Source organism: Entelurus aequoreus, linkage group LG03 (assembly GCF_033978785.1).
Source record: "Entelurus aequoreus isolate RoL-2023_Sb linkage group LG03, RoL_Eaeq_v1.1, whole genome shotgun sequence".
Classification (NCBI taxonomy): Eukaryota; Metazoa; Chordata; class Actinopteri; order Syngnathiformes; family Syngnathidae; genus Entelurus; species Entelurus aequoreus.
The window spans coordinates 93,215,674-93,243,091 of NC_084733.1; the positions used below are offsets into that span (position 1 = coordinate 93,215,674).

General features: G+C 40.8%; 1 protein-coding gene across 1 annotated transcript; it reads right to left on the bottom strand.

Moving 5' to 3' along the window:
• Positions 1-6,725: 6,725 nt before the first annotated feature.
• On the bottom strand, positions 6,726-24,725 carry LOC133647135 (excitatory amino acid transporter 5-like). Its single transcript, XM_062043266.1, has 11 exons — positions 24,422-24,725; positions 22,148-22,227; positions 20,460-20,675; positions 13,059-13,101; positions 12,777-12,990; positions 12,604-12,703; positions 10,788-11,021; positions 10,516-10,710; positions 8,875-9,009; positions 8,649-8,805; positions 6,726-7,241 (listed from the first exon to the last, which is right to left on the bottom strand). Exons 1-11 carry the CDS (start codon positions 24,578-24,580, stop codon positions 7,095-7,097), a joined length of 1,680 nt encoding a protein of 559 aa, XP_061899250.1. The 5' UTR covers positions 24,581-24,725; the 3' UTR covers positions 6,726-7,094.
• Between the last annotated feature and the right edge of the window lie 2,693 nt (positions 24,726-27,418).

Below are 27,418 nucleotides of genomic sequence, written 5' to 3' on the forward strand. Positions count from 1 at the left end.
GTTTGCACCAATTTCCGTACACCGTCTTGTTTATCGCACGGCCAAACATTGTGTTTTGACTCAAATAGTATTTAATATTTTAATATCTCTTTTAACAGAAAAGTTAATTTATTTTTGTTTTTTTTCAAGATTTTGTTACGTTCCGGTGTTGGGTGTAGGGATGATACTCGAAACCGGTTTTCCCGGTTGTTTGATAAGAAAAGAACCGAGTCCTCGGACTCGAATCCCTTTTTGAGAACCGGTACCCGTTATCGAGACCACTATAGTAAAGGAAAAGAGTTGATTCTTTATTCGAATCCCGTCCCGACCAGAAATGCTCCGTGGGACATCACAAGAAATGACGTCACGTAGCTCAGTCATTAGGCGCAGATAGCGAAAGCAGGAAAACAATGGACGGGAAAAAGCGCTCCAAGGTGTAATAAAGTTCAAAACAAAAGCTATAATCCATCGAATAACTTTACTGAGAGATTTGAGCAGGGTAAAACACATGACGGACACTTTTACCACCAACCGGAAACATAGCAACCAGGCTAGCAACGCACCTCCTTTACGGCAGCTGTCGCAACGTTCTTAAAACAACCGCAGCACATACATATATATATACAACATATCTCCCTTTTTTAACTTTTCTTTTTCTTTCCTTGTAAACAAAACAAAATCACACTGTATATGTGTTGTCTGTCTAATTATAAATAATGCAGACGAGGCGTGTTGGCTGAGTTCTTGACGTTTACTTTCACAGCGTGGCAACATGCAACACTTTTCGGGGCTACCGCGCATGCTCGTAACTCCCGTTGCATGCTGGGTAGTGTAGTTGTTATATTCTCTAGCTCATAACATTTTTTCCCCCATAAAGAAATAATGTTAACTCAATAAAGTGTATTTCTTTTTTTAGCTTTAACTTTTCATTTTTTAGCATTGTAACCACATTTGCAAACAACTTTTCTCTTCATAGAATGTTCTTTCAATAAAGAAATAAAGTGTAAAAATGTCAAAGCATCATAACAAACAGTTATGTTCCAATAGCAGCAGAAGTGCACTTTTTGGAGAGCTGTATTATTTTCAGTTTTGTGCCCAAGGGACTGATTTTATTTAACACTATATTATTATTTATACACCTATAGTGATCACAGAGACAGCTTGTTTTTGTGTTACTGTATATATTTGTTTCTCTGAAAAATCCCACTTAATATACTTTGGGTAACAACAGTCAATATTTATTTATTATATTTTATTTTTTTAGGTGGGTAACAGTCAATATTTATTTATTTATTAGATTTTATTTTTTTGTTATATAATAAAAGTGAGCTTTTGTTAAACCAAATATTGTGTTTTTTTCCATATACAACAACCTATCTGGACTCCATAAGAGAATCGATAAGGAATCGGTTCGATAAGAGGATTCGATAATAGGCTCGAACTCGATAATTTCTTATCAAACATCCTCCCTAGTTGGGTGTTTTTGGTCGGGACCGCATGGTGCAGGGATGGCAGGCTAGGTGCAGATAAAAAAAAAAGGTGAAGGTTCATGCTCAAAAACATATCTTAGTTTTTCATGTTTTGAGCAAACCAATATATTTTTTCGTGGAGTTTTTCCTTTAAACAGTCATCCTGCTGATTTGGGACGCAAATGAATTGTTTCTAACAACAAAAATGACTCATTTTGAAAAATGTACATGCAGATTGCAAAAAGGAAACTTTTAATAGTTGTGTACTAATTCTGCAGCCAAAACAAATAACTCCAAACATTTATTTGCAAAATCATGTGGGAAAGACGAGGAAAGTTCTAAGGCACAGCTGTCCAACTCAAGGCTCGGAGGCCAAATCTGCCCTGCCACATTTAAAGTGGCCCGTGAAAGCTATGAAATGACATGCATCAATAAAGTACTGTATCTTTTCTTACAAAATGCATTTCTATTTTGATAGGAAAAAAAATAACGCGTATGTTTTATATTTTAATGTGATCTATTAATGCAACAAATACAATACTATCAGTAACAAATACACGTATTGCATGCAATTGCATGTATTTTAATATAATTTATTAATGCAACAAATACAATACTATCAGAAAAGAAATACACGTATTGAATGCAATTGTATATATTTTATATTTTAATATCTATTAATGCAACAAATACTATTAGAAAAAAATACACATACTGCATGCAATTGCATATAATTTATTAATGCAACAAATACAATACTATCAGAAAAGAAATACACGTATTGCATGAAATTGTATATATTTTATATTTTAATATCTATTAATGCAACAAATACAATACTATTAGAAAAAAATACACGTATTGCATGCAATTGCATATATTTTAATATAATTTATTAATGCAACAAATACAATACTATCAGAAAAGAAATACACGTATTGCATGCAATTGTATATATTTTATATTTTAATATCTATTAATGCAACAAATACAATACTATTAGAAAAAAATACACGTATTGCATGCAATTGCATATATTTTAATATAATTTATTAATGCAACAAATACAATACTATCAGAAAAGAAATACATGTATTGCATGCAATTGCATATATTTTATATTTTAATATCTATTAATGCAACAAATAAAATACTATTAGAAAAAATTACACTTATTTCATGCAACTGCATGTATTTTAATATAATTTATTAATGCAACAAATACAATACTATCAGAAAAGAAATACACGTATTGCATGCAATTGTATATATTTTATATTTTAATATCTATTAATGCAACAAATACAATACTATTAGAAAAAAATACACGTACTGCATGCAATTGCATATATTTTAATATAATCTATTAATGCAACAAATACAATACCATCAGAAAAGAAATACACATATTGCATGCAATTGTATATATTTTATATTTTAATATCTATTAATGCAACAAATACAATACTATTAGAAAAAAATACACGTATTGCATGCAATTGCATATATTTTAATATAATTAATGCAACAAATACAAAACTATCAGAAAAGAAATACACGTATTGCATGCAATTGTGTATATTTTATATTTTAATATCTATTAATGCAACAAATACAATACTATTAGATAAAATTACACATATTGCATGCAATTGCATATCTTTTATATTTTAATATCTATTAATGCAACAAATACAATACTATTACAAAATAATACAGGTATTGCATATATTTTAATTTATTTTATTAATGCAACAAATGCAATACTATCAGAAAAGAAATACACGTATTGCATGCAATTGTATAGATTTTATATTTTAATATAATTTATTAATGCAACAAATACAATACTATCAGAAAAGAAATACACGTATTGCATGCAATTGTATAGATTGTATATTTTAATATAATTTATTAATGCAACAATACAATACTATCAGAAAAGAAATACACGTATTGCATGCAATTGTATATATTTTATATTTTAATATCTATTAATGCAACAAATACAATACTATTAGAAAAAAATACACGTATTGCATGCAATTGCATATATTTTAATATAATTTATTAATGCAACAAATGCAATACTATCAGAAAAGAAATACACGTATTGCATGCAATTGTATATATTTTATATTTTAATATCTATTAATGCAACAAATACAATACTATTAGAAAAAAATACACGTATTGCATGCAATTGCATATATTTTAATATAATTTATTAATGCAACAAATACAATACTATCAGAAAAGAAATACACGTATTGCATGCAATTGTGTGTATTTTATATTTTAATATCTATCAATGCAACAAATATAATACTATTAGAAAAAAATACACGTATTGCATGCAATTGTATATATTTTATATTTTAATATCTATTAATGCAACAAATACAATACTATTAGAAAAAAATACACGTATTGCATGCAATTGCATATATTTTAATATAATTTATTAATGCAACAAATACAATACTATCAGAAAAGAAATACACGTATTGCATGCAATTGTATATATTTTATATTTTAATATCTATTAATGCAACAAATACAATACTATTAGAAAAAAATACACGTATTGCATGCAATTGCATATATTTTAATATAATTTATTAATGCAACAAATGCAATACTATCAGAAAAGAAATACACGTATTGCATGCAATTGTGTATATTTGATATTTTAATATCTATTAATGCAACAAATAAAATACTATTAGAAAAAATTACACGTATTGCATGCAATTGCATGTATTTTAATATAATTTATTAATGCAACAAATACAATACTATCAGAAAAGAAATACCGGTACACGTATTGCATGCAATTGTATTGCGATGAGGTGGCGACTTGTCCAGGGTGTACCCCGCCTTCCGCCCGATTGTAGCTGAGATAGGCTCCGGCGCCCCCGCGACCCCGAAGGTAATAAGCGGTAGAAAATGGATGGATATATTTTATATTTTAATATAATTTATTAATGCAACAAATACAATACTATTAGAAAAAATACAAGTATTGCATGCAATTGTATATATTTTATATTTTAACATTTATTTATGCAACAAATACAATACTATTACAAAAAAATACACGTATTGCAAACACTTGTATATCTTATATTTTATTATAATCTATTAATGCAATAAATACAATACTACATTCATTTCAAACTTTTTTGGTTAAAAATAAGGATAAATATCTGCTTATGATTGCTTATGAATTTTTCCATAAAATGTTACACTGTAAAAATAACAGTTGCCAGAATTTTACCGTTAAAAAAAACTATAGTACACTTTTTCCATTTACAGTAATATGCTGTAAAACCACCATACATTGTACTGTAAAATTGAAGCGACTAAGCTACCAGGTCTTTTTATTAATGTAAATCTAAACATTATTTTTTTTAACATCTTTTCATAATCAAATGCATAGGCAATTGTAGGATATAATGGTAGAATTTCTATGCATTCATATTCATACATACATTATTCACTGTTACAAGCGTCTCTCTGAGGGCAGCCATAACTGCCATGTGGCCCTCAATAAAAACCAGTTTGACACCCCTGCACTAACTCTATTAATTGATTATTTAAGACATTTTGTATCAATGTAGATGACATGTGATAGAACACATTTTGCCCAGACTGTCTATTTAAACTTTTATGACAAGTTAAGTGAGGAAAGATTTATTTGGAAAACACAATCCAGGATTTACGCCTATTTCTCATACTCTTAATCCAAGCACATACGGTAAGTACCTTCTCCCTAATGGAGACTCCAGACCTCACCTTTAAAACTCCAAACCAAAAACCCTAAAATGCTAACTCAGTAAACTCCAGGTAAATGGAGTTTGAGAGCTCTGCCTTTTTAAAAACTGTTGAAATAAAGTTGTTTCTTTTTAGCTCACTTTAAACCCAGCATACCGGAATTCTGACTCCATAAGTGAATTAATCATGTTACGATCTCACTTCAGAATTCTGACTTTCGAGCTAAAAAGCTGATATTTGAGGATGCCACTTTTGCCCATACAAAGCATGCGGCAAGATTTCAAGAGGAGATTATAGTCTCTGTGACTTGTGACACAGGATTTGCTGACAAGTCTGTTATGTCAGCTCCTGGGATCCTTGTGATCCCTGAAGATTAGATCTATTTCGTCTCTTCAGGCAGAGAGAGGGTGAAGTGGATCTGGACTGAATGTAATTATCTGTGCTGCCTTGCCTCCAGGCATCCAACCCAGGGGTGTTAAACCTTTTTCCAGCGGGGGCTCCGTACAAAAAAAATCGAAGGCCACTTCAATACACTTTGTACATTACAGATACTACAACCAATACAATGTGGGACTATCAATATATGCTAAACTCTCTGAACACAACATCCACATCTTAGCTTTGTGTTACCAATAACACAACATATTCTACGCAGTTCTCTTCTAAATGTATCATTTTCAACCCTAAAAACACCTCAATCAATTAAAAATATCAATACTACAACACCTCAGTCATATAACATGGTACTTGACGCTTACTTTGTGTTAGAATATGTTACATTGAGTGTCCGGTGAGAAGCAAAAGCTGTCTTTGAAACCTACCAAGAGTAAGGCTCGTAAAACTCCAAGCAAAATGAAGGTGTTCTGTTTTCTTTCATGTATGGTAATCAACAGAAAAGATATTGGTCTAACCCAAGGACTTCAAAGTGGAGAGAAGGCAGGATCTTCCCAATTTCCAGACGACCTCTTTTTGAACCTCCTTTTTCCAACTGTTTTACGAACGTCTTTTCGAACTCGCTTACGACCTTTTCTTTTGAACTGTTCTGTAACCAAAGGCGACGCTGTTTACGACCCACTTCCTTCTGGAAGCAGCTGTGGTCATGTGGTCGGAGAAAGTCAAATAAAGAAGGAGGAATACAATCTTCGACTCGCGCATTTCAGCGTCCAAACGCAATTTGTGTAGTGTTCTAGTCCGGGATGTGTTAATCTTGTCTTCAGAATGTGTAGCAAGCCAATAAAACTGCGGTCCCCTCCAGGGTTCCTCATTGTCATCCCATTGGGTTGAGTTTTTTCCTGCCCTGATGTGGGATCTGAGCCCAGGATGTCGTCGTGACTTGTGCAGCCCTTTGAGACATTTGTGATTGAGGGCTGTATAAGTAAACTTTGATTGATTCTGACCGCGAATGGGCCCCAGGGCCGCACTTTGGATACCCTCGGTCTAACCAAACTCAGACGCAACTTTGACAAGGTACAAGTAGAGGGCAGCATACGTTAAGTGAGGCAAGTTTTATTTGGAAAACATAAGCAGACAAAAAAACAACAACCATCGGTATAAAAACAACCATCCTAATGTGACTTCTAAGAAAATGTTGCGGTTTTCGTTGTATACCAGGGTCGCAGCTTGGGCAAAGTGTCCCTGCTTGTCAGTCAGCTACTGCTGTCCCAGTTTGGGTGAGACCACTTTTTAAGGCAACATGACTGGAGTCTAGCTAGCACAATCTCTATGGTGGAGGTTCTAAAAGCCGAAGTCGCTACTGGCTGCAGACGGACGATTGAAAAGATGCGTCAAGTAGTGAAGGTTTCTCTTTAGGCATGGCACTGGCAAAAATGCGGTCTCCTGTGAGTTGGAGCACTGCTGACGTGAGTGTCTCTAGACTTGGCAGAGGTTGTAGCAGGCCACAGGTTTCTCCAGGATGTTGTCTCCGTCCACCTCGAACACGAAATCGCAGCGGTGTGCCATCAGGGGCGCGTCCGACAGTGTCACGCTCTGGTTGCCCACCGAGATCACCGTGTCTCTCTGGTTTGAAAGAGGGAATCAGATATCAGAAACACAGTCCAAACGCAACCTAAAAACCCAAACATGGCCTAACACCTGAGCCACAAAATAAAAAAAACACAAGCCAGGACTTGCACCTCTCCATTCAATATGATCCCCTGCTGGCCCCACTATGGACTGGACTCTCACATTATTAACTAGATCCACTCGACAGCCATTGCACCGGTCGCCCCACATCTGCGGTCCCCTCCGAGGTTTCTCATTGTGCCCATTGGGTTGAGTTCTTTCTTGCCCTGATGTGGGATCTGAGCCGAGGATGTCGTTGTGGCTTGTGCAGCCCTTTGAGACACTTGTGATTAAGGGCTTTATATATAAACTTTGATTGATTGATTTCTCAAACCCTTAATCCAAGCACATACTGTAAGTACCTTCTACCAAATGGAGACTCCTGACTTCACCTCTAAAACTCCAAAACCAAAAACCGCACCTAAACCCTAAAATGCTGACCCAGTACCCTAACCTTTCCAGAGAAGGCAGACCCTTAACCTTGACCCAAACATGGGACTACCTTCCCCTGACTGAGACCTCCAGCACTACAACCCAAACAATCGCCTCTACCTAATGGTGATTCAAGCACAGAACTACATTCCCCTTATAGATTCTCCTGGATTGCAAACCCAGGACCAAGGCAGCCTCATCATAAATGTAGAACACACGCCGTGCTGGAGTCTCCCCCGTTTTGTGTGACGAAGCGCATGTAAAATGTAAATAAATGACATGGTGCTTCATCCATCCATCCATCTTCTTCCGCTTATCCAAGGTCTGGTCACAGGGGCAGCAGCCGAAGCAGGGAAGCCCAGACTTCCCTCTCCCTAGCCCCTTCGTCCAGCTCCTCCCGGGGGATCCCAGAGGCGTTCCCAGGCCAGCCGGGAGACATAGTCTTCCTAACTTGTCCTGGGTCTTCTCCCTACTGGTCGGACGTGTTCTAAACACCTCCCTAGGGAGGCGCTCGGGTGGCATCTTGACCAGATACCCGAACCACCTCATCTGGCTCCTCTCCATGTGGAGGAGCAGCTTCATATGAAATTGTATTGCAAACCTATTTCTAGCCGTTTAATGCTCCGTCATGGATATGAATATAACTTCCCTTCCCTGGGGGGGTTCCTATAATAATTATTTTAATGGCCTCAATTTAGCCTGTGGCGGACCTAGGATTCCTCAAACCCAGACATACTTTCCCCCAGACTGAGACCACAGGCTTCACCTCAGAACTACAAACTTTCTTTCCATCTGGAATCCCAAACCCTGATCTAACTCCGAAGCCAGAAACCAAGCGTTTCCCACCAGAACTCCAGCCTCAGCCTGGCAACCCTGACCTAATCCTTGATTTAAAGGCAGACTAACTCAGGATTCAAAGCTCAAGCTTACCCGTTTGGGTCCTCCTCCCTTACTGACGGACGAGTTGTTAGCAACGGTCGCAGCTTCGGCAGCAGCCGCCCTCTCGAAGTCTTTCTTGCACACATGCGCCATGATCCCTGCTGCTAAGGCGTCGCCGAGGACGTTGATCATGGTCCTGAAGCGATCGCTGCCGAAACCAGACAAGACTTTTAACACGCCTGAGCTTTTCAACGTGCGCCGTGCTGTGCAGACTCACAGAACCCAATCAATGGCCACAATCAGGGAGATGTCAGCAGGCGGTAGCCCCACAGAGGTCAGGACTATCACCATGGTTACCAGACCGGCTTGAGGTATCCCCGCCGCCCCGATGCTCGCTGCTGTGGCTGTGATGCTACGGAGAAAGATGTGAGAGATGAAATAGCAACTATGGATTGATCTGTGCAGTGTTAGAATAATTGTTTCTAAATGATCACAAAAGCTTTGTATTACATTGACTTCCTGGCCGGGGGACGGGAGCTGTCTTTGGGGCCTACCAGGAGGAAGGCTCGTAAAACTCCACTGTGACTTCAAAGCGGACGGATGGCAGGATCTGCCCAACTTCCAGACGAACTCTTTTTGAACTATTTTATGGAACTCTCTTTGAGCTATTTTATGGAACTCTTTTTGAACTATTCTACCACCTCTCCTTTTGAACTGTTCGGTAACCAAAGGACACGTTTCCAGTGAGGGTTGGACTCCGCCAAGGCTGCCCTTTGTCACCCATTCTGTTCATAACTTTTATGGACAGAATTTCTAGGCGCAGTCAAGGCGTTGAGGGGATCCGGTTTGGTGGCTGCAGGATTAGGTCTCTGCTTTTTGCAGATGATGTGGTCCTGATGGCTTCATCTGGCCAGGATCTTCAGCTCTCGCTGGATCGGTTCGCAGCTGAGTGTGAAGCGACTGGGATGAGAATCAGCACCTCCAAGTCCGAATCCATGGTTCTCGCCCGGAAAAGGGTGGAGTGCCATCTCTGGGTTGCGGAGGAGACCCTGCCCCAAGTGGAGGAGTTCAAGTACCTCGGAGTCTTGTTCACGAGTGAGGGAAGAGTGGATCGTGAGATCGACAGGCGAATCGGTGCGGCGTCTTCAGTAATGCGGACGCTGTATCGATCCGTTGTGGTGAAGAAGGAAGGCAAAGCTCTCAATTTACCGGTCGATCTACGTTCCCATCCTCACCTATGGTCATGAGCTTTGGGTTATGACCGAAAGGACAAGATCACGGGTACAAGCGGCTGAAATGAGTTTCCTCCGCCGGGTGGCGGGGCTCTCCCTTAGAGATAGGGTGAGAAGCTCTGCCATCCGGGGGGAGCTCAAAGTAAAGCCGCTGCTCCTCCACATGGAGAGGAGCCAGATGAGGTGGTTCGGGCATCTGGTCAGGATGCCACCCGAACGCCTCCCTAGGGAGGTGTTTAGGGCACGTCCGACCGGTAGGAGGCCACGGGGAAGACCCAGGACACGTTGGGAAGACTATGTCTCCCGGCTGGCCTGGGAACGCCTTGGGAGCTGGACGAAGTGGCTGGGGAGAGGGAAGTCTGGGCTTCCCTGCTTAAGCTGCTGCCCCCGCGACCCGACCTCGGATAAGCGTAAGAAGATGGATGGATGGTAACCAAAGGCAACGCTGTTTACGACCCACTTCCCTCTGGAAGCAGCTGTGGTCAGGTGGGGGGAGAAAGTCAAATAAAGAAGGAGGAGTGCAATCTTTTGGCAGAGCGTGGTGCAAGACTGTCCAGAGAGTACAGTGGCCGCGTCTCTCCTCAAAATTGAGTCTAAATTAAATTCTGTCTCTGTTTGATTCTTTGCTTCTTGTCTTGTTTAATAAATGTCATAAGTGTTTGAACCTGACATGTAGCTTTAAGTACCTGATGGTGACCAGCTGGCCAAAGTCCAAGTCGTACTCGTTGACTTGAGCTATGAAGATGGCCGCCACCGCCTCGTACAGGGCCGTCCCGTCCATGTTGATGGTTGCTCCCACGGGTAGCACGAAGCGAGCGATCTGCCGGTCCACTCCGCAGTTCTCCAACAGACACTTCATGGTGATGGGGAGGGTGGCCGAGCTGAAGGGCGACCACCGGCAGGGATTGTCAGAACGGGGCGAGGGTTCTCCCCCTCCCCCCCGGGCGGGACCGCTTACCTGGACGAGGTGGCCAAGGCGATGACGAGAGCCTGCAGCAGGCCCCGGATGAAGGTGAAGGGGTTTTTGCGGGTGAAGAAGTAGTAGAAGAGGGGCAGCAGGATGAGGCCGTGCACAAAGAGGCCGGACAGAACCGTGATGAAGTACATGCCCAGTTTTTCCCCCAAGTGGGCGGGGTCATGCATGTCCAGAATCTTCCCTGCCACCAGGAACACGATCCCAAAGGGGAAGTACCTGCGGGGATAAGGAAGTCATTGAAAGTAGGTGACAAACGGTAAAGGGGGTGTTTTTTTCTAACATACGAAAGCAGTGAAGTTGTCACGTTGTGTAAATGGTAAATAAAAATTCAATTGAATAGACTGCAAAGACAAGATACTTAACGTTCGAACTGGTAAACTTTGTTATTTTTGCAAATATTAGCTCATTTGGAATTTGATGCCTGCAATATGTTTCAAAAAAGCTGGCACAAGTGGCAAAAAAGAGTGAGAAAATTGAGGAATGCTCGTCAAAGACTTATGTGGAACAACACACAGGTGAACAGGCTAATTGGGAACAGGTGGGTGCCATGATTGGGTATAAAAGCAGCTTCCGTGAAATGCTCAGTTGTTCACAAACAAGGACGGGGGCGAGGGTCACCACTTTGTCAACGAATGCCTGCGCAAATTGTTGAAGGACAACATTTCTCAACAAGGAATTGAGGGATTTCACCATCTACGCTCCGTGATATCATCAAAAGGTTCGGAGAATGTGGAGAAATCACTGCACGTAAGCCATGATATTACACTCCTTGGATCCCTCAGGCGCTACTGCATCAAAAAGCCACATCGGTGTGTAAAGGATATCACCACATGGGCTCAGGGACACTTCAGAAAACCACCGTCAGTAACTACAGTTGGTCGCTACATCTGTAAGTGCAAGTTAAAACTCTACTATGCAAAGCCAAAGCCGTTTATCAACAACACCCAGAAACGCCGCCGGCTTTGCTGGGCCCGAGCTCATCTAAGATGGACTGATACAAAGTGGAAAAGTGGTCTGACGAGTCCACATTTCTAATTGTTTTTGGAAACTGTGGACCAAAGAGGAAAATAATCATCCAGATTGTTCTAGGGTGAAAGTGTAAAAGGCAGCATGTGTGATGGTATGGGGGTGTATTAGTGGCCAAGACATGGGTAACTTACACATCTGTGAAGGCACCATTAATGCTGAAAGGTACATACAGCTTTTGGAGCAACATATGTTGTCGTCATGGACGCCCCTGCTTATTTCAGCAAGACGATGCCAAGGGAGACTGTTGAACAACTTAAGCTGTACATCAAGCAAGAATGGGAAAGAATTCCACTTCAAAAATGTGTCTCCTCACTTCCCAAACCTTTACTGGGTGTTGTTAAAAGGAAAGGCCATGTAACACAGTGGTAAAAATGCCTTTTTTGCAACGTGTTGCTGCCATTACATTCTAAATTCATGATTATTTGCAAAAAAAAGAAAGTTTCTCTGTGTGAACATGAAATATCTTGTCTTTGCAGTCTATTAAGTTGAATATAAGTTGAAAAGGATTTGTTGTATTCTCTTTTTATTTACCATTTAGTGACAACTTCACTGCTTTTGGGTGTTGTTTTGCAACAGGAGTCCTTGAAGGAGACTAAAACCAAATGTCCACTGCAGAGGACGTTGGGTCCTGAGGCGGCTGCAAAGGTAAGACATCTTTTTTGTCCTTCCTCCCGCTGAGCTGTTGTGACGTCTTATTTTTAGCCCTAATCTGAGGGCTTTATTTACCAACGCTGCGTGTGTGCGCGCTGGCGTGACAGCGCAGGCTCACCACATAGCGGCGTTGATGATCTTCATGACGCACTCGTTGATGCACTGACACACGTTGACCAGCGGCGCTCCTCGCTCGCCCATCTTGCCCAGCAGCAGGCCTGAGGAACATGCAAAGGTCACACCCTTTCCCGACTGTCAAGTCGTCATCGTGGTGGTGGTGGTGGTGCTCACCCATGGTGGCGGAGAAGATGACGATGCCCAGGACGTTCATGCCCTTGCTGGTGCTGGGCACCATCTTGTACTTGACGTCGGGCGCCGGGGTGATCTCCAGGAAGACGGGGTGGCCCAGGCGAGGGTTGTGGTAGTCGGGCATGACGTACACGTAGTTGGCCTGCGACTCTTTGGTGTTGGCGCTCTGCACGATCGGTATCAGGTCCGTTCGGTACTGTTGTCGGACAAGGGGAGCGTTAAGAGAGTGTGACGGCGGAGGAGCCCCGGACTTGATCCTCTTACCTGCTGGAAGGTAGCTTCGATGAGATTGGACGGGATCATGTTCCTGGGAGAGACAAAACACCAAGTCAAAGATCCACGGCCATTTAGCACTTCCTTAAACTTTAACTAGGGATGGACTTGGACTTAGACAAACTTTATTGATTCACACTGTAGCTCACTTAAAAAAGGGTAAGGATGGAAAGGATAATTCAAGACCTACTGAAAGCCACTACTAGCGACCACGCAGTCTGATAGTTTATATATTAACATTGCAACACATGCCAATATGGCCGGGTTAACTTATAAAGTGCACTTTTAAATTTCCCGCTAAACTTCCGCTTGAAAACGTCTATGTATGATGACGTATGCGCGTGACGTCATTAGATAAACGGAAGTATTGGTACACCATTGAATACAATACAAAAAAGCTCTGTTTTCATCTCATAATTCCACAGTATTCTGGACATCTGTGTTGGCGAATCTGTTGCAATTTGTTTAATGAACAATGGAGACGGCAAAGAAGAAAGTTGTAGGTGGGATCGGTGTATTAGCGGCGGGCTGCAGCAACACAACCAGGAGGACTTTGAGATGGATAGCAGACGCGCTAGCCGCCGACCTCACCTTGACTTCCTCCGTCTCCGCATCTATGACCGTCGATCGCTGGAACGCAGGTGAGCACGGGTGTTGATGAGCAGATGAGGGCTGGCTGGCGTAGGTGGATAGCTAATGTTTTTAGCATAGCTCTGTGAGGTCCCGTTGCTAAGTTAGCTTCAATGGCGTCGTTAGCAACAGCATTGTTAAGCTTCGCCAGCCTGGAAAGCATTAACCGTGTAGTTACATGTCCATGGTTTAATAGTATTGTTGATCTTCTGTCTATCCTTCCATTATTTATTTTGTTTCTATCTGCATTTAAGCCCGATGTGCTATCACGTTAGCTCCGTAGCTAAAGTGCTTCGCCGATGTATTGTCGTGGAGATAAAAGTCACTGTGAATGTCCATTTCACGTTCTTGACTCTCATTTTCAAGAGGATATAGTATCCCAGGTGGTTTAAGATACAAATCTGTGATCCACAATAGAAAAAGGAGAGAGTGTGGAATCCAATGAGCCAGCTTGTACCTAAATTACGGTCAGAGCGAAAAAAGATGCGTCCTGCACTGCACTCTAGTCCTTCACTCTCACGTTCCTCATCCACGAATCTTTCATCCTGGCTCAAATTAATGGGGTAATCGTCGCTTTCTGGGTCCGAATCTCTCTCGCTGCCGGTGTAAACAACGGTGAAATGTGAGGAGCCTTTCAACCTGTGACGTCACGCTACTTCCGCTACAGGCAAGGCTTTTTTTTTTATCAGCGAGCAAAAGTTGCGAACTTTATCGTCGATGTTCTCTACTAAATCCTTTCAGCAAAAATATGGCAATATCACGAAATGATCAAGTATGACACATATAAAAAAAAAAATCATTTCAGTAGGCCTTTGAGTTAACCCTTGTGTGGCGTTCGGGTCTGTGAGACCCGTTTTCGGTTTTTATAAAAAGACAAATGATGCAATTAATTTTTCAAACTGAGACTCACTGACTTTGGCTCATTTTCTGTGAAGAACATATATCAGAATACATATTTAATGACCACACACCATACACTTTTCTGTTACATATAAGATGTCCGGGTCCACTGCACCCTGGGCTAATAGAAGTGTGGAAATTGATGTTCTGTGTACCACACACACACACACACACACACACACACACACACACACACACACACACACACACACACACACACACACACACACACACACACACACGTCTTGCCTACTTTGTGTGGACCCACGTTTGGTCAGTAGGTTGTGAGGGCCCCCCTTTCCACTATAGCTAGAATGATGAAAAAAATATATCCAACACCAGATGGGAGTAGAGCAGGGGTGTCCAAACTTTTTCCACTGAGGGCCACACACGGAAAAATTAAAGCATGTGGGGGGCCATTTTGATATTTTTCATTTTCAAACCATAACAAAATATATGGATTTTTTTATTTATTTTACCTTTAGGGGTCCCGGGGACCATAAAGGGTCTCAGTTAGGGATGTCCGAAAAATCGGCCTGCCGATATTATCGGCCGATAAATGCGTTAAAATGTAATATCGGAAATTATCGGTATCGGTTTTTTTATTATCGGTATCGTTTTTTTTTTTGTTTTTTTTTTTTAAAATTAAATCAACATAAAAAACACAAGATACACTTACAATTAGTGCACCAACCCAAAAAACCTCCCTCCTCATTCACACAAAAGTGTTGTTTCTTTCTGTTATTAATATTCTGCTTCCTACATTATATATCAATATATATCAATACAGTCTGCAAGGGATACAGTCCGTAAGCACACATGATTGTGCGTGCTGCTGCTCCACTAATAGTACTAACCTTTAACACTTCATTGTACTAATTTTCATTCATTACTAGTTTCTATGTAACTGTTTTTATATTGTTGTACTTTCTTTTTTATTCAAGAAAATGTTTTTAATTTATTTATCTTATTTTTTTGTTATTTTTATTTTTAAAAGTACCTTATCTTCACCATACCTGGTTGTCCAAATTAGGCATAATAATGTGTTAATTCCACGACTGTATATATCGGTTGATATCGGTATCGGTTGATATCGGTATCGGTAATTAAAGAGTCGGACAATATCGGATATCGGCAAAAAGCCATTATCGGACATCCCTAGTCTCAGTCATTAAAATGTTAAAAATAAGTCAGATTATTATTATTTTTTTAATTATTTAACGCTTACAGTAAATCTCTATATCAACTTCAAGTTGATATAAAATAATACAAATTAAAAAAATGTTTTATGGCTTTTCTGTCAAAAACAACACATTTTTTTATAGTAAAACTGAAATATGCAGTATTTAGTAATTAGAGCCCTAAAATATCAATAATGCAGGACACCATTGATTTTAATTATTTCATATTTTTGAGTAATCACAGTGAAAAGATAAAAAAAAAATCACTAAATATATTTGGGATCCAAAAGGTGGCCCACTCATAAAGTGAGTAGGTTTTTCTTTGACTTTCAACACTTAAGTTACAAGGTCAACTTCAGATATATCTTGTCCATTTTATGCTGGAACTATTATTTTGTTTGTTTCATGCGCTTTTGTCAAAGAAAACGTTGATGTTTTTACATGGCTACTACACAATGTATGCAATATTTACCACATAAAACATTTGAAAGTGAAATATTTGAAGTAATTGGAGCCCTGGAAATAATTCATTATAACATGGATTTTTTTGTCATTATTATTATTTTTTGAGCAATGGCAAAAAAAAAAAGAAAAATAAAGAAAGACAAAAGTAACAAAGAACAGCCTGCATGGCAGCTTTTGTGTCAACATTGCAACTTTTTCTCGTTAGATTTCACCTCATTCCACTTTTTTTAATGTTCTTTTTTATTTTTACAATAGTATTTCCAGAATGTGTGGCGGGGCCGCTAAACAATTAGCTCCTTCAATGGAACATATAAAATGTTGGGTGTTGTTTACTTGAGTCATATTGCAGTCTACACGTATCTCTTATGTGCGACTGCCATCATACTGCAGTCTACACGTATCTCTTATGTGTGACTGCCATCATATTGCAGTCTACACGTATCTCTTATGTGCGACTGCCATCATACTGCAGTCTACACGTATCTCTTATGTGTGACTGCCATCATATTGCAGTCTACACGTATCTCTTGTGTGTGACTGCCATCATATTGCAGTCTACACGTATCTCTTATGTGTGACTGCCATCACATTGCAGTCTACACGTATCTCTTATGTGTGACTGCCATCATATTGCAGTCTACACGTATCTCTTATGTGTGACTGCCATCATATTGCGGTCCACACGTATCTCTTATGTGTGACTGCCATCATATTGCAGTCTACACATATCTCTTATGTGTGACTGCCATCATATTGCAGTCTACACGTATCTCTTATGTGTGACTGCCATCATATTGCAGTCTACACGTATCTCTTATGTGCGACTGCCATCATACTGCAGTCTACACGTATCTCTTATGCGTGACTGCCATCATATTGCAGTCTACACGTATCTCTTGTGTGTGACTGCCATCATATTGCAGTCTACATGTATCTCTTATGTGTGACTGCCATCACATTGCAGTCTACACGTATCTCTTATGTGTGACTGCCATCATATTGCGGTCCACACGTATCTCTTATGTGTGACTGCCATCATATTGCAGTCTACACGTATCTCTTATGTGTGACTGCCATCATATTGCAGTCTACACGTATCTCTTATGTGTGACTGCCATCATATTGCAGTCTACACGTATCTCTTATGTGCGACTGCCATCATACTGCAGTCTACACGTATCTCTTATGCGTGACTGCCATCATATTGCAGTCTACACGTATCTCTTGTGTGTGACTGCCATCATATTGCAGTCTACACGTATCTCTTATGTGTGACTGCCATCACATTGCAGTCTACACGTATCTCTTATGTGTGACTGCCATCATATTGCGGTCCACACGTATCTCTTATGTGTGACTGCCATCATATTGCAGTCTACACGTATCTCTTATGTGTGACTGCCATCATATTGCAGTCTACACGTATCTCTTATGTGTGACTGCCATCATATTGCAGTCTACACGTATCTCTTATGTGCGACTGCCATCATACTGCAGTCTACACGTATCTCTTATGCGTGACTGCCATCATATTGCAGTCTACACGTATCTCTTGTGTGTGACTGCCATCATATTGCAGTCTACACGTATCTCTTATGTGTGACTGCCATCACATTGCAGTCTACACGTATCTCTTGTGTGTGACTGCCATCATATTGCAGTCTACACGTATCTCTTATGTGTGACTGCCATCACATTGCAGTCTACACGTATCTCTTATGTGTGACTGCCATCATATTGCAGTCTACACGTATCTCTTATGTGTGACTGCCATCATATTGCGGTCCACACGTATCTCTTATGTGTGACTGCCATCATATTGCAGTCTACACGTATCTCTTATGTGTGACTGCCATCATATTGCAGTCTACACGTATCTCTTATGTGTGACTGCCATCATATTGCAGTCTACACGTATCTCTTATGTGCGACTGCCATCATACTGTAGTCTACACGTATCTCTTATGTGTGACTGCCATCATATTGCAGTCTACACGTATCTCTTATGTGTGACTGCCATCATATTGCAGTCTACACGTATCTCTTATGTGTGACTGCCATTATATTGCAGTCTACACGTATCTCTTATGTGTGGCTGCCATCTACTGGTCACACTTATCATTACACCATGTACCAAATAAAATAGCTTTTTAGGTGCGCCTTATAGTCTGGAAAATATGGTATATTTCATTAGAAATTGCCGGTAAAGTTCTAGAAATTAATTTCCATGAGCTCCCGTGGGAATATTCAACATTTGATGAACTCCAACTGTGTGTGCTTGAACTGAGAGCAGGTCCAAAGAGCGTACTTAAAGCAGGACTTGATGCCAGCAGGACTTGATGCCAGCAGGACTGTGAGGTCCTGAGCTGACCTCTGGCTGCTCCTCTTGACTAATGAGATGAGCAGGAGTTTATTAGTGGATGTGTTACGTGAATGCAGCTGCACTAAGCCAGCCAGCCAGCAGGGAAAGTGCAGGATTATCTGATGACCACTAAGTGGCTTCCTGGTCTTAGACAGCCATGACTCTGCAACTGTTGGACTTTTAAACAACTAACAGACATTTTGTGTCTTTGCTTTTTAAGACATTTGGGTTTTGTGGAATGAAACTCATCATATTCTTCCTAAGGATCTTCATTTAAAAAAAACGTATTGAAAGGGACAACTGTTAAATGCTGCTTAGTGAATGTATTTCTGTTTTGTTATGTAATATACGACCGTTGTTTTGAAGGGTGTGCAAGCGGATGTGCTTTTATTGTGTTAAATAGACTGCAAAGACAAGATATTTCATGTTCACACTGAGAAACTTTGTTATTTTTTTGCAAATAATCATGAAGTTAGGATTTAATGGCAGCAACACATTGCAAAAAATGCATTTTTACCAGTGTGTTACATGGCCTTTCCTTTTAACAACACTCAGTAAAGGTTTGGGAAGTGAGGAGACACATTTTTGAAGTGGAATTCTTTCCCATTCTTGCTTGATGTACAGCTTAAGTTGTTCAACAGTCTCCCTTCTCATATTTTAGCCTCAATGTCTGGACTACAGGCAGGCCAGTCTAGTACCCACACTCTGTTGTAACACGTGGCTTGGCATCGTCTTGCTGAAATAAGCAGGGGCGTCCATGATAACAACATATGTTGCTCCAAAAGCTGTATGTACCTTTCAGCATTAATGGCGCCTTCACAGATGTGTAAGTTACCCATGTCTTGGCCACTAATACACCCCCATACCATCACACATGCTGCCTTTTACACTCCGGATGGTTCTTTTCCTCTTTGGTCTGGAGGACACCACGTCCACGGTTTCCAAAAACAATTTGAAATGTGGACTCGTCAGACCACGGAACACTTTTCCACTTTGCATCAGTCCATCTTAGATGAGCTCGGGCCCGGCGAAGCCGACGGCGTTTCTGAGTGTTGTTAATAAACGGTTTTCGCCTTGCATAGGAGAGTTTTAACGTGCACTTACAGATGCAGCGACCAACTGTAGTTACTGACAGTGGTTTTTCTGAAGTGTTCTTGAGCCCATGTGGTGATATCCTTTACACACCGATGTGGCTTGTTGATGCAGTACAGCCTGAGGGATGGAAGGTCACGGGCTTAGCTGCTTACGTGCAGTGATTTCTCCACATTCTCCGAACCCTTTGATGATATTACGGAGCGTAGATGGTGAAATCCCTAAATTCCTTGAGAAAGGTTTTTCTTAAACTGTTCAACAATTTGCTCAGGCATTTGTTGACAAAGTGGTGACCCTCGCCCCGTCCTTGTTTGTGAATGACTGAGCATTTCATGGAATCTACTTTTATACCCAATCATGGCACCCACCTGTTCCCAATTTGCCCGTTCACCTGTGGGATGTTCCAAATAAGTCTTTGATGAGCATTCCTCAACTTTATCAGTATTTATTGCCACCTTTCCCAACTTCCTTGTCATCAAATTCTAAAGTTAATGATTATTTGCACAAAAAAAAATAAAGTTTATGAGTTTGAACATGAAATATGTTGTCTTTGTAGCATATTCAACTGAATATGGCTTGAAAATGATTAGCAAATCATTGTATTCCGTTTATATTTAAATCTAACACCATTTCCCAACTCACATGGAAACGGGGTTTGTACAAGGGCTTTTCAACTAAGTTCTTCCAAAGACCACTTTTTCAGAAAGCTAAGGACCGGAGACGATCTACGTTGCTCTACCCGTGACAACCAAGGATGTTTACCTGATGAGGTCCAACAGAGCATCAGCCGAAGTCATAACCGGACCAGAGTGCGCGTGGTGGCCGTCCTTGTCGGCGCCCGAGCCCGGGTGGATAATGAGGACCAACACGATGCCGACGATGACCGCTATGAAGGTGGTCCACAGGTAGTAGGTGACGGTCAGGACACCCAGGCGACCGCTGGCCTTTGTGTCCATGGCTGACAAACCGGACATAAGACTACAAGAGTACAAATGAAAGAGGCGCACGGTTAGAAGAGATTACATTTGTCGTAATTCATCTTCAACAGGCTCTAAGAAAACTTACAGGAAAGATCAATATTTGTTCATTAAATGGACTGTTTGCTAACTTTCCAATGTATTTTAAACAATATCTCCCGCCCTCTTACTTACTAACTTACCTTACTTACGCCCTCTTACGTTGAGCTCAAGAGAGCAGAAATGGACAAAGGAAAGTCTACCTTCTGGAAATATCAGTTTCAAAGCCATGGCAAGTTGTTCTCCCGACAAGAAAGACCTCTTTTTCTTCATGAGAAGCAAACGCCTGCTGCGCGCCTCGAAAGAGGTGGGTGGTGCTTCACTTCCATGTTCAGATTACGGTTAAGGTGCGGTGATAACATAACATTTAGATTGTTACTGTGATTGATTTAGTAAGTAAGATGACTTAAAAGTATCCCGAACGGCACAAGCGGTAGAAAATGGATGGCTGGATTAACGCAAACACTTCCTTTTTGACTCTCCGGCCATGCTATAGCGGGGGAACTTGGCTGCAGTTCACATCCGACTGATAAGCCACAAGAGAGCAGAAATGGACAAAGGAAAGTCTACTTTCTGGAAATATCAGGTTCAAAGCCATGGCAAGTTGTTCTCCCGACAAGAAAGGAGTATTTTTCGCCGTGAGAAGAGGCGACATCCCTGCAGCAAACGCCTGCTGCGCGCCTCGAAAGAGGTGGGTGGTGCTTCACTTACGTGTTCAGATTACGGTTAAGGTGCGGTGATAACATAACATTTAGATTGTTACTGTGATTGATTTAGTAAGTAAGATGACCTAAAAGTATCCCGAACGGCACAAGCGGTAGAAAATGGATGGCTGGATTAACGCGAACACTTCCTTTTTGACACTCCGGCCATGCCATAGCGGGGGAACTTGGCTGCAGTTCACATCCAACTGATAAGCCACAAGAGAGCAGAAATGGACAAAGGAAAGTCTACTTTCTGGAAATATCAGGTTCAAAGCCATGGCAAGTTGTTCTCCCGACAAGAAAGGAGTATTTTTCGCAGCGAGAAGAGGCGACATCCCTGCAGCAAACGCCTGCTGTGCGCCTCGAAAGAGGTGGGTGGTGCTTTACTTATGTGTTCAGATTATGGTTAAGGTGCAGTGATAACATAACATTTAGATTGTTACTCTGACTGATTTAGTAAGTAAGATGATATAAAAGTACCCCGAAAGGGACAAGCGGTAGAAAATGGATGGATGACATAAAAGTTGAACGGTAATGAAAGACGGTCGGCAGGATGTCGAAAGGAGACTTTTTGTTATTGCAAACACCCTTTGAAGTCAAAGTCAACTGAAAACAATCCATACAACATGAAAATAAATCACGAATGAAAAGGAGCAGAAAGAAGTATAAACTGAGATACTTAGGAAGGAGGTTTGGAAGTTGGCTGCTTTTAGGAAAGCGCGTGTTGTACCTGGATGTGATGAGAGGCAGAATCAGCATCTTTAACATCCTCATCAGCAACTCCCCGGGGAAGGAAAAGTAGATCTTGGCCTGTGTGACAGACAACCGTGAGAAAATGAAACAGATTTTTGATGCCGCGTGGTTTTGGAGACATCAATTAGGCAGAAAAAGTCCATCCATCCAACGTCCTCCCAGCCACTGTTGTACGATCCATCCACCCGTTTGTCCAACTTCAGTCAGTTAATTCATGGATCTAACCTCTGCATGTCCATTTGTTTGTTTCCAAACATTTATCAACCTATACTCCCATCTGTCCCACAATACAATATTTTTTACATTATTTACAATCAGGGGTGTGAAGGGAGGGGGGGGGGGGGGGGTTGGGGAGGGGGGATATGGACATCAAGTAGTGGACATAGAGAGAGAGAGAGAGAGAGAGAGAGAGAGAGAGATCAGAAGGCATAAGAAAAAGAAAAAGTATCTGCATTTGATTGTTTACATTTGATTATTAGCAATCCGGGGAGGGTGTTAGTTTAGGGTTGTAGTTGCCTGGAGGTGAACTTTTATTGCGGTTTTGAAGGAGGATAGAGATGCCCTTTCTTTTATACCTGTTGGGAGCGCATTCCACATTGATGTGGCATAGAAAGAGAATGAGTTAAGACCTTTGTTAGTTCGGAATCTGGGTTTAACGTGGTTGGTGGAGCTCCCCCTGGTGTTGTGGTTATGGCGGTCATTTACGTTAAGGAAGTCGTTTGACATGTACTTCGGTATCAGGGAGGTGTAGCGGATTTTATAGACTAGGCTCAGTGCAAGTTGTTTAACTCTGTCCTCCACCTTGAGCCAGCCCACTTTAGAGAAGTGGGTAGGAGTGAGGTGGGATCTGGGGTGGAGGTCTAGAAGTAACCTGACTAGCTTGTTCTGAGATGTTTGGAGTTTAGATTTGAGGGTTTTTTAGGTGCTAGGGTACCAGGAGGTGCATGCGTAATCGAAAAAGGGTTGAACGAGAGTTCCCGCCAGAATCCTCAAGGTGCTTTTGTTGACCAGAGAGGAAATTCTGTAGAGAAATCTCGTTCGTTGGTTAACCTTTTTGATGACCTTGGTTGCCATTTTATCACAATCCATGATCCATGGTCTCAGCGGCTATTTGAGTCATAATTTAATCTGTCAGTCTGTCCAACCTTATCCATATACTTTATGTCACCGTTTATTCAATGTTTAGACCATCCATTGTCCATTAGTCCCAACTGTTACTCTGTCCAGTCATCCATCCGTCCCTCTGTACAGCCATGCCGCTGGCTATCTATTGGACTTTACATCCATCCTTCCTTCCATCCATTGGCCATCTGTCAAGCCAACCATCCACCTGTCCTCCCAGTCGTTCATTCAGTTGTTGTCCAGCCAATTGTTTTTCCAGAGATCCATCACTCCCTGTCCATCCATTTCTACTACTATCGTCTGTTCTTTGGTCCACCTATCAAACCGACCGTTCAACTATCCGTGAATCCTTGACCTATACAACCATCCATCCATTGGCCGTCTGTCAGCCAGACCCTCCACCTGTCCCTCCAGTCGTTCATTCACTTGTTGTCCAGCCAATTGTTTTTCCAAAGCTGTTCATCTATGTCTCTGTCCATCCATCTCTACTACTACCGTTTGTTCTTTTGTCCACCTATCAAACCGACCGTTCAACGATCAGTGAATCCTTGACCTAGACAACCATCCATCCATGCATCTGACTCTACTGCTTCAGATCCATCCACCTTTTCACTTGTATGTGCTTAGGTCAGACCAGTCAGACATTGGACTGTCCATCCATTCGTCCGTTTGTCTGTCCAAGGATACTTAATGACCTGAACTCTTATCAATTGATCCATCCGACTATACCGCCTCCCATCCGTGCAACTTTTCATCCGTCTGTCCTTGCAATCGACCAGTTGACCATTCATCTGTCCGGTCATCCATTAATTAATCTGTTGTCTATCTGTCTGTCTGCCATTGTGTCTGTCTATCAAACTATACTACCCTCGTGCTAATTTAATTGTCCAACCGTCTGTGTTCTTTCATTCCATATCCATCTGTCCTTTGGTTAAGCAATGCACTATCCATCAGTCTAACCTCTCGACATACATCATTTAACCTAAACTCAATCTGTCCATTCCATCCATCAATTGATCCATCCCTCAGTTATCTTATGCTCCTATAAATCCTACCAATTCTTTTCAATTCAACTGTATACACCCAACTATTAATTCATCTGTCCTATGGTCTGTTCGTCCGTCCTTACCTGCGTAGACAGGTTGAGTGACCTTAGGAAGAATCCGAGCACACAGCCTGTTACCACCGCAAACACTGAAAGAGTCAGCAGGCCGTTCCTCTTGCAGTAGTCCTTCACGTATGCGCTGATCTTCATCAAGTTGGGAAACATTTTCCTCCTTGACTCCATATCCCGACCCACCAGGGTTGAGTGTGGGCCCTGCCGGTCAACCCTGCCCTTTCCGTCCCGCCGACCGAGAGTCGCCGTCCAGAAGTGTTGACAAGAGGGACGACAGTCGCTGTTGGTTGTCAGCTCTCGCCAGCAAGCTGCTCATTCAGTCTCAAGGGAACAAATGTTCTCACTGGCTAATTCCAGGTAAAGTGTTCCTTCATGGGATTATCCGTCTTCCATGCCAACAGAGACTACTTCCTTTGCCGGCGCTCAGGCTTAGGAGTGCTAAAGACTGATTCCATTCGTAGCTCATTAGAGAGTTTATTCAAGCCCTTCCAGTCACAAAGAGATGGGCTGCTTTGTTGACGTCCGTGAACTCTCTCCTACAACAACAACTTTGACTTAAATGTACCTAAGGGCTTTTGAGGGCAGAACTATAATCATCAGGGGTGTAACAGAACAGCAAAATCAGTACGGATCTCAATTTGAAGGTCTTAGTTTATCTTTATCTTTAGTTTATCCTATTTAGGTACAGTAAGGAAACAACATTTTAAACAAAATTTTTTTCATTTGTGTTCAAACGCCAAAAAATGAAACACTTAAAAGTAGGGATGTCCGATAATATCGGCCTGCCGATATTAACGGCCGATAAATGCGTTAAAATGTAATTTCGGAAATTATCGGTATCGTTTTTTTTTTTATCTGTATCGTTTTTTTTGTTTGTTTGTTTTTTTGTTTTTTTTTATTAAATCAACACAAACAACACAAGATACACTTACAATTAGTGCACCAACCCAAAAAACCTCCCTCCCCCCATTTCTTTCTGTTATCAATATTCTGTCTGCAAGGGATACAGTCCGTAAGCCCACATGATTGTGCGTGCTGCTGGTCCACTAATAGTACTAACCTTTAACACTTAATTTTACAAATTTTCATTAATTACTAGTTTCTATGTAACTGTTTTCATTTTGTTTTACTTTCTTTTTTATTCAAGAAAATGTTTTTAATTTAGTTATCTTATTTTATTTAAAAAGTACCTTATCTTCACCATACCTGGTTGTCCAAATTAGGCATAATAATGTGTTAATTCCACGACTGTATATATCGGTTGATATCGGTATCGGTAATTAAAGAGTTGGACAATATCGACATATCGGATATCGGCAAAAAGCCATTATCGGACATCCCTAGCTCAAACGCCAAAAAATGAAACACTTAAAAGTAGGGATGTTTGATAATGGCTTTTTGCCGATATCCGATATTCCTATATTGTCCAACTCTTTAATTACCGATACCGATATCAACCGATACCGATATCAACCGATATATGCAGTCGTGTAATTAACACATTATTATGCCTAATTTGGACAACCAGGTATGGTGAAGATAAGGTACTTTTTTAAAAAAATAGTAAAATAAGATAAATAAATTAAAAAAAATTTCTTGAATAAAAAAGAAAGTACAACAATATAAAAACAGTTACATACAAACTAGTAATGAATGAAAATTAGTAAAATTAACCGTTAAAGGTTAGTACTATTAGTGGAGCAGCAGCACGCACAATCATGTGTGCTTACGGACTGTATCCCTTGCAGACTGTATTGATATATATTGATATATAATGTAGGAAGCAGAATATTGATAACAGAAAGAAATGGGGGGAGGGAGGTTTTTTGGGTTGGTGCACTAATTGTAAGTGTATCTTGTGTTTTTTATGTTGATTTAATAGAAAAATAAAAAAACAAAAAATAATAATAAAAAAAAACCGATACAGATAATAAAAAAACCTGATACCGATAATTCCAGATATTACATTTTAACGCATATATCGGCTGATAGGCTGCTATCGCAGGCCGATATATGCTAAACCTAAACTTGCCTCTTTAACATGTCGGCCCACGTCACAGGAGAGTCAATCCAATAATGTGTAATCCTTTGAGGAACGATACGACTTTTTTGCGATATAACACCTCATGACTAGGAATGTGTAACATTTTGAACCTACTCCTGAAAAACAGAAATCTGCACTCCTCACAGTTGCTCTATTGTGTGCGCACGTTTTTAATAACGTGTTGACTATACATTTAAATAACGGCACTCAGTTTTTTTTTAACAGGCGTCTAACGCGAACACTTCCTTTCTGACACTCCGGCCATGCCATAGCAGGGGGACTCGGCTGCAGTCCACATCCCGCTGATAAGCCACAAGAGAGCAGAAACGGACAAAGGAAAGTCTACTTTCTGGAAATATCAGGTTCACAGCCATGGAAAGTTGTTCTCCCGACAAGAAAGGAGTATTTTTCGCCGTGAGAAGAGGCGACATCCCTGCAGCAAACGCCTGCTGTGCGCGTCGAAAGAGGTGAGTGGTGCTTTACTTCCGTGTTCAGATTACGGTTAAGCTGCGGTGACAACATAACATTTAGATTGTTACTGGGACTGATTTAGTAAGTAAGATGACCTAGAAGTACCCCCGATAGGGACAAGCGGTAGAAAAATGGATGGATGACATAAAAGTTGAACGGAAATGAAAGACAGTCGGCAGAATTTCGAAAGGAGACTTTTTGTTATTGCAAGCAGTCGAGCCGACATTAAAACATATGAAGACAATTTCTCAAAACAATCACACACTTTTCCGCTTCAAAATAAAAGCGCTACGCTAGTGTTGTAAAAATACCAATATTTTGGTACCGGTCCTAAAATTATTTCGGTACTTTTCTAAATAAAGGGGACCACAAAAAAATGTCATTATTGTCTTTATTGTAACAACAAATGTTAGTGTACATGAAACATATGTTTATTATTGTCATTTAGTCCTTCAATAAAATAGTCAACATACTAGACAACTTGTCTTTTAGTA

Bases quoted from the DNA above. Each gene is read 5' to 3' on its own strand.
- LOC133647135 (XM_062043266.1), bottom strand. From the start codon at position 24,580: ATGGAGTCAAGGAGGAAAATGTTTCCCAACTTGATGAAGATCAGCGCA. The intron at 11,022-12,603 runs GTGAGCCTGCGC...TTATCCCCGCAG, and splicing joins ATCATCAACGCCGCTATGTG to GTACTTCCCCTTTGGGATCG. The intron at 7,242-8,648 runs GTAAGCTTGAGC...CTTTCAAACCAG, and splicing joins AGGGAGGAGGACCCAAACGG to AGAGACACGGTGATCTCGGT.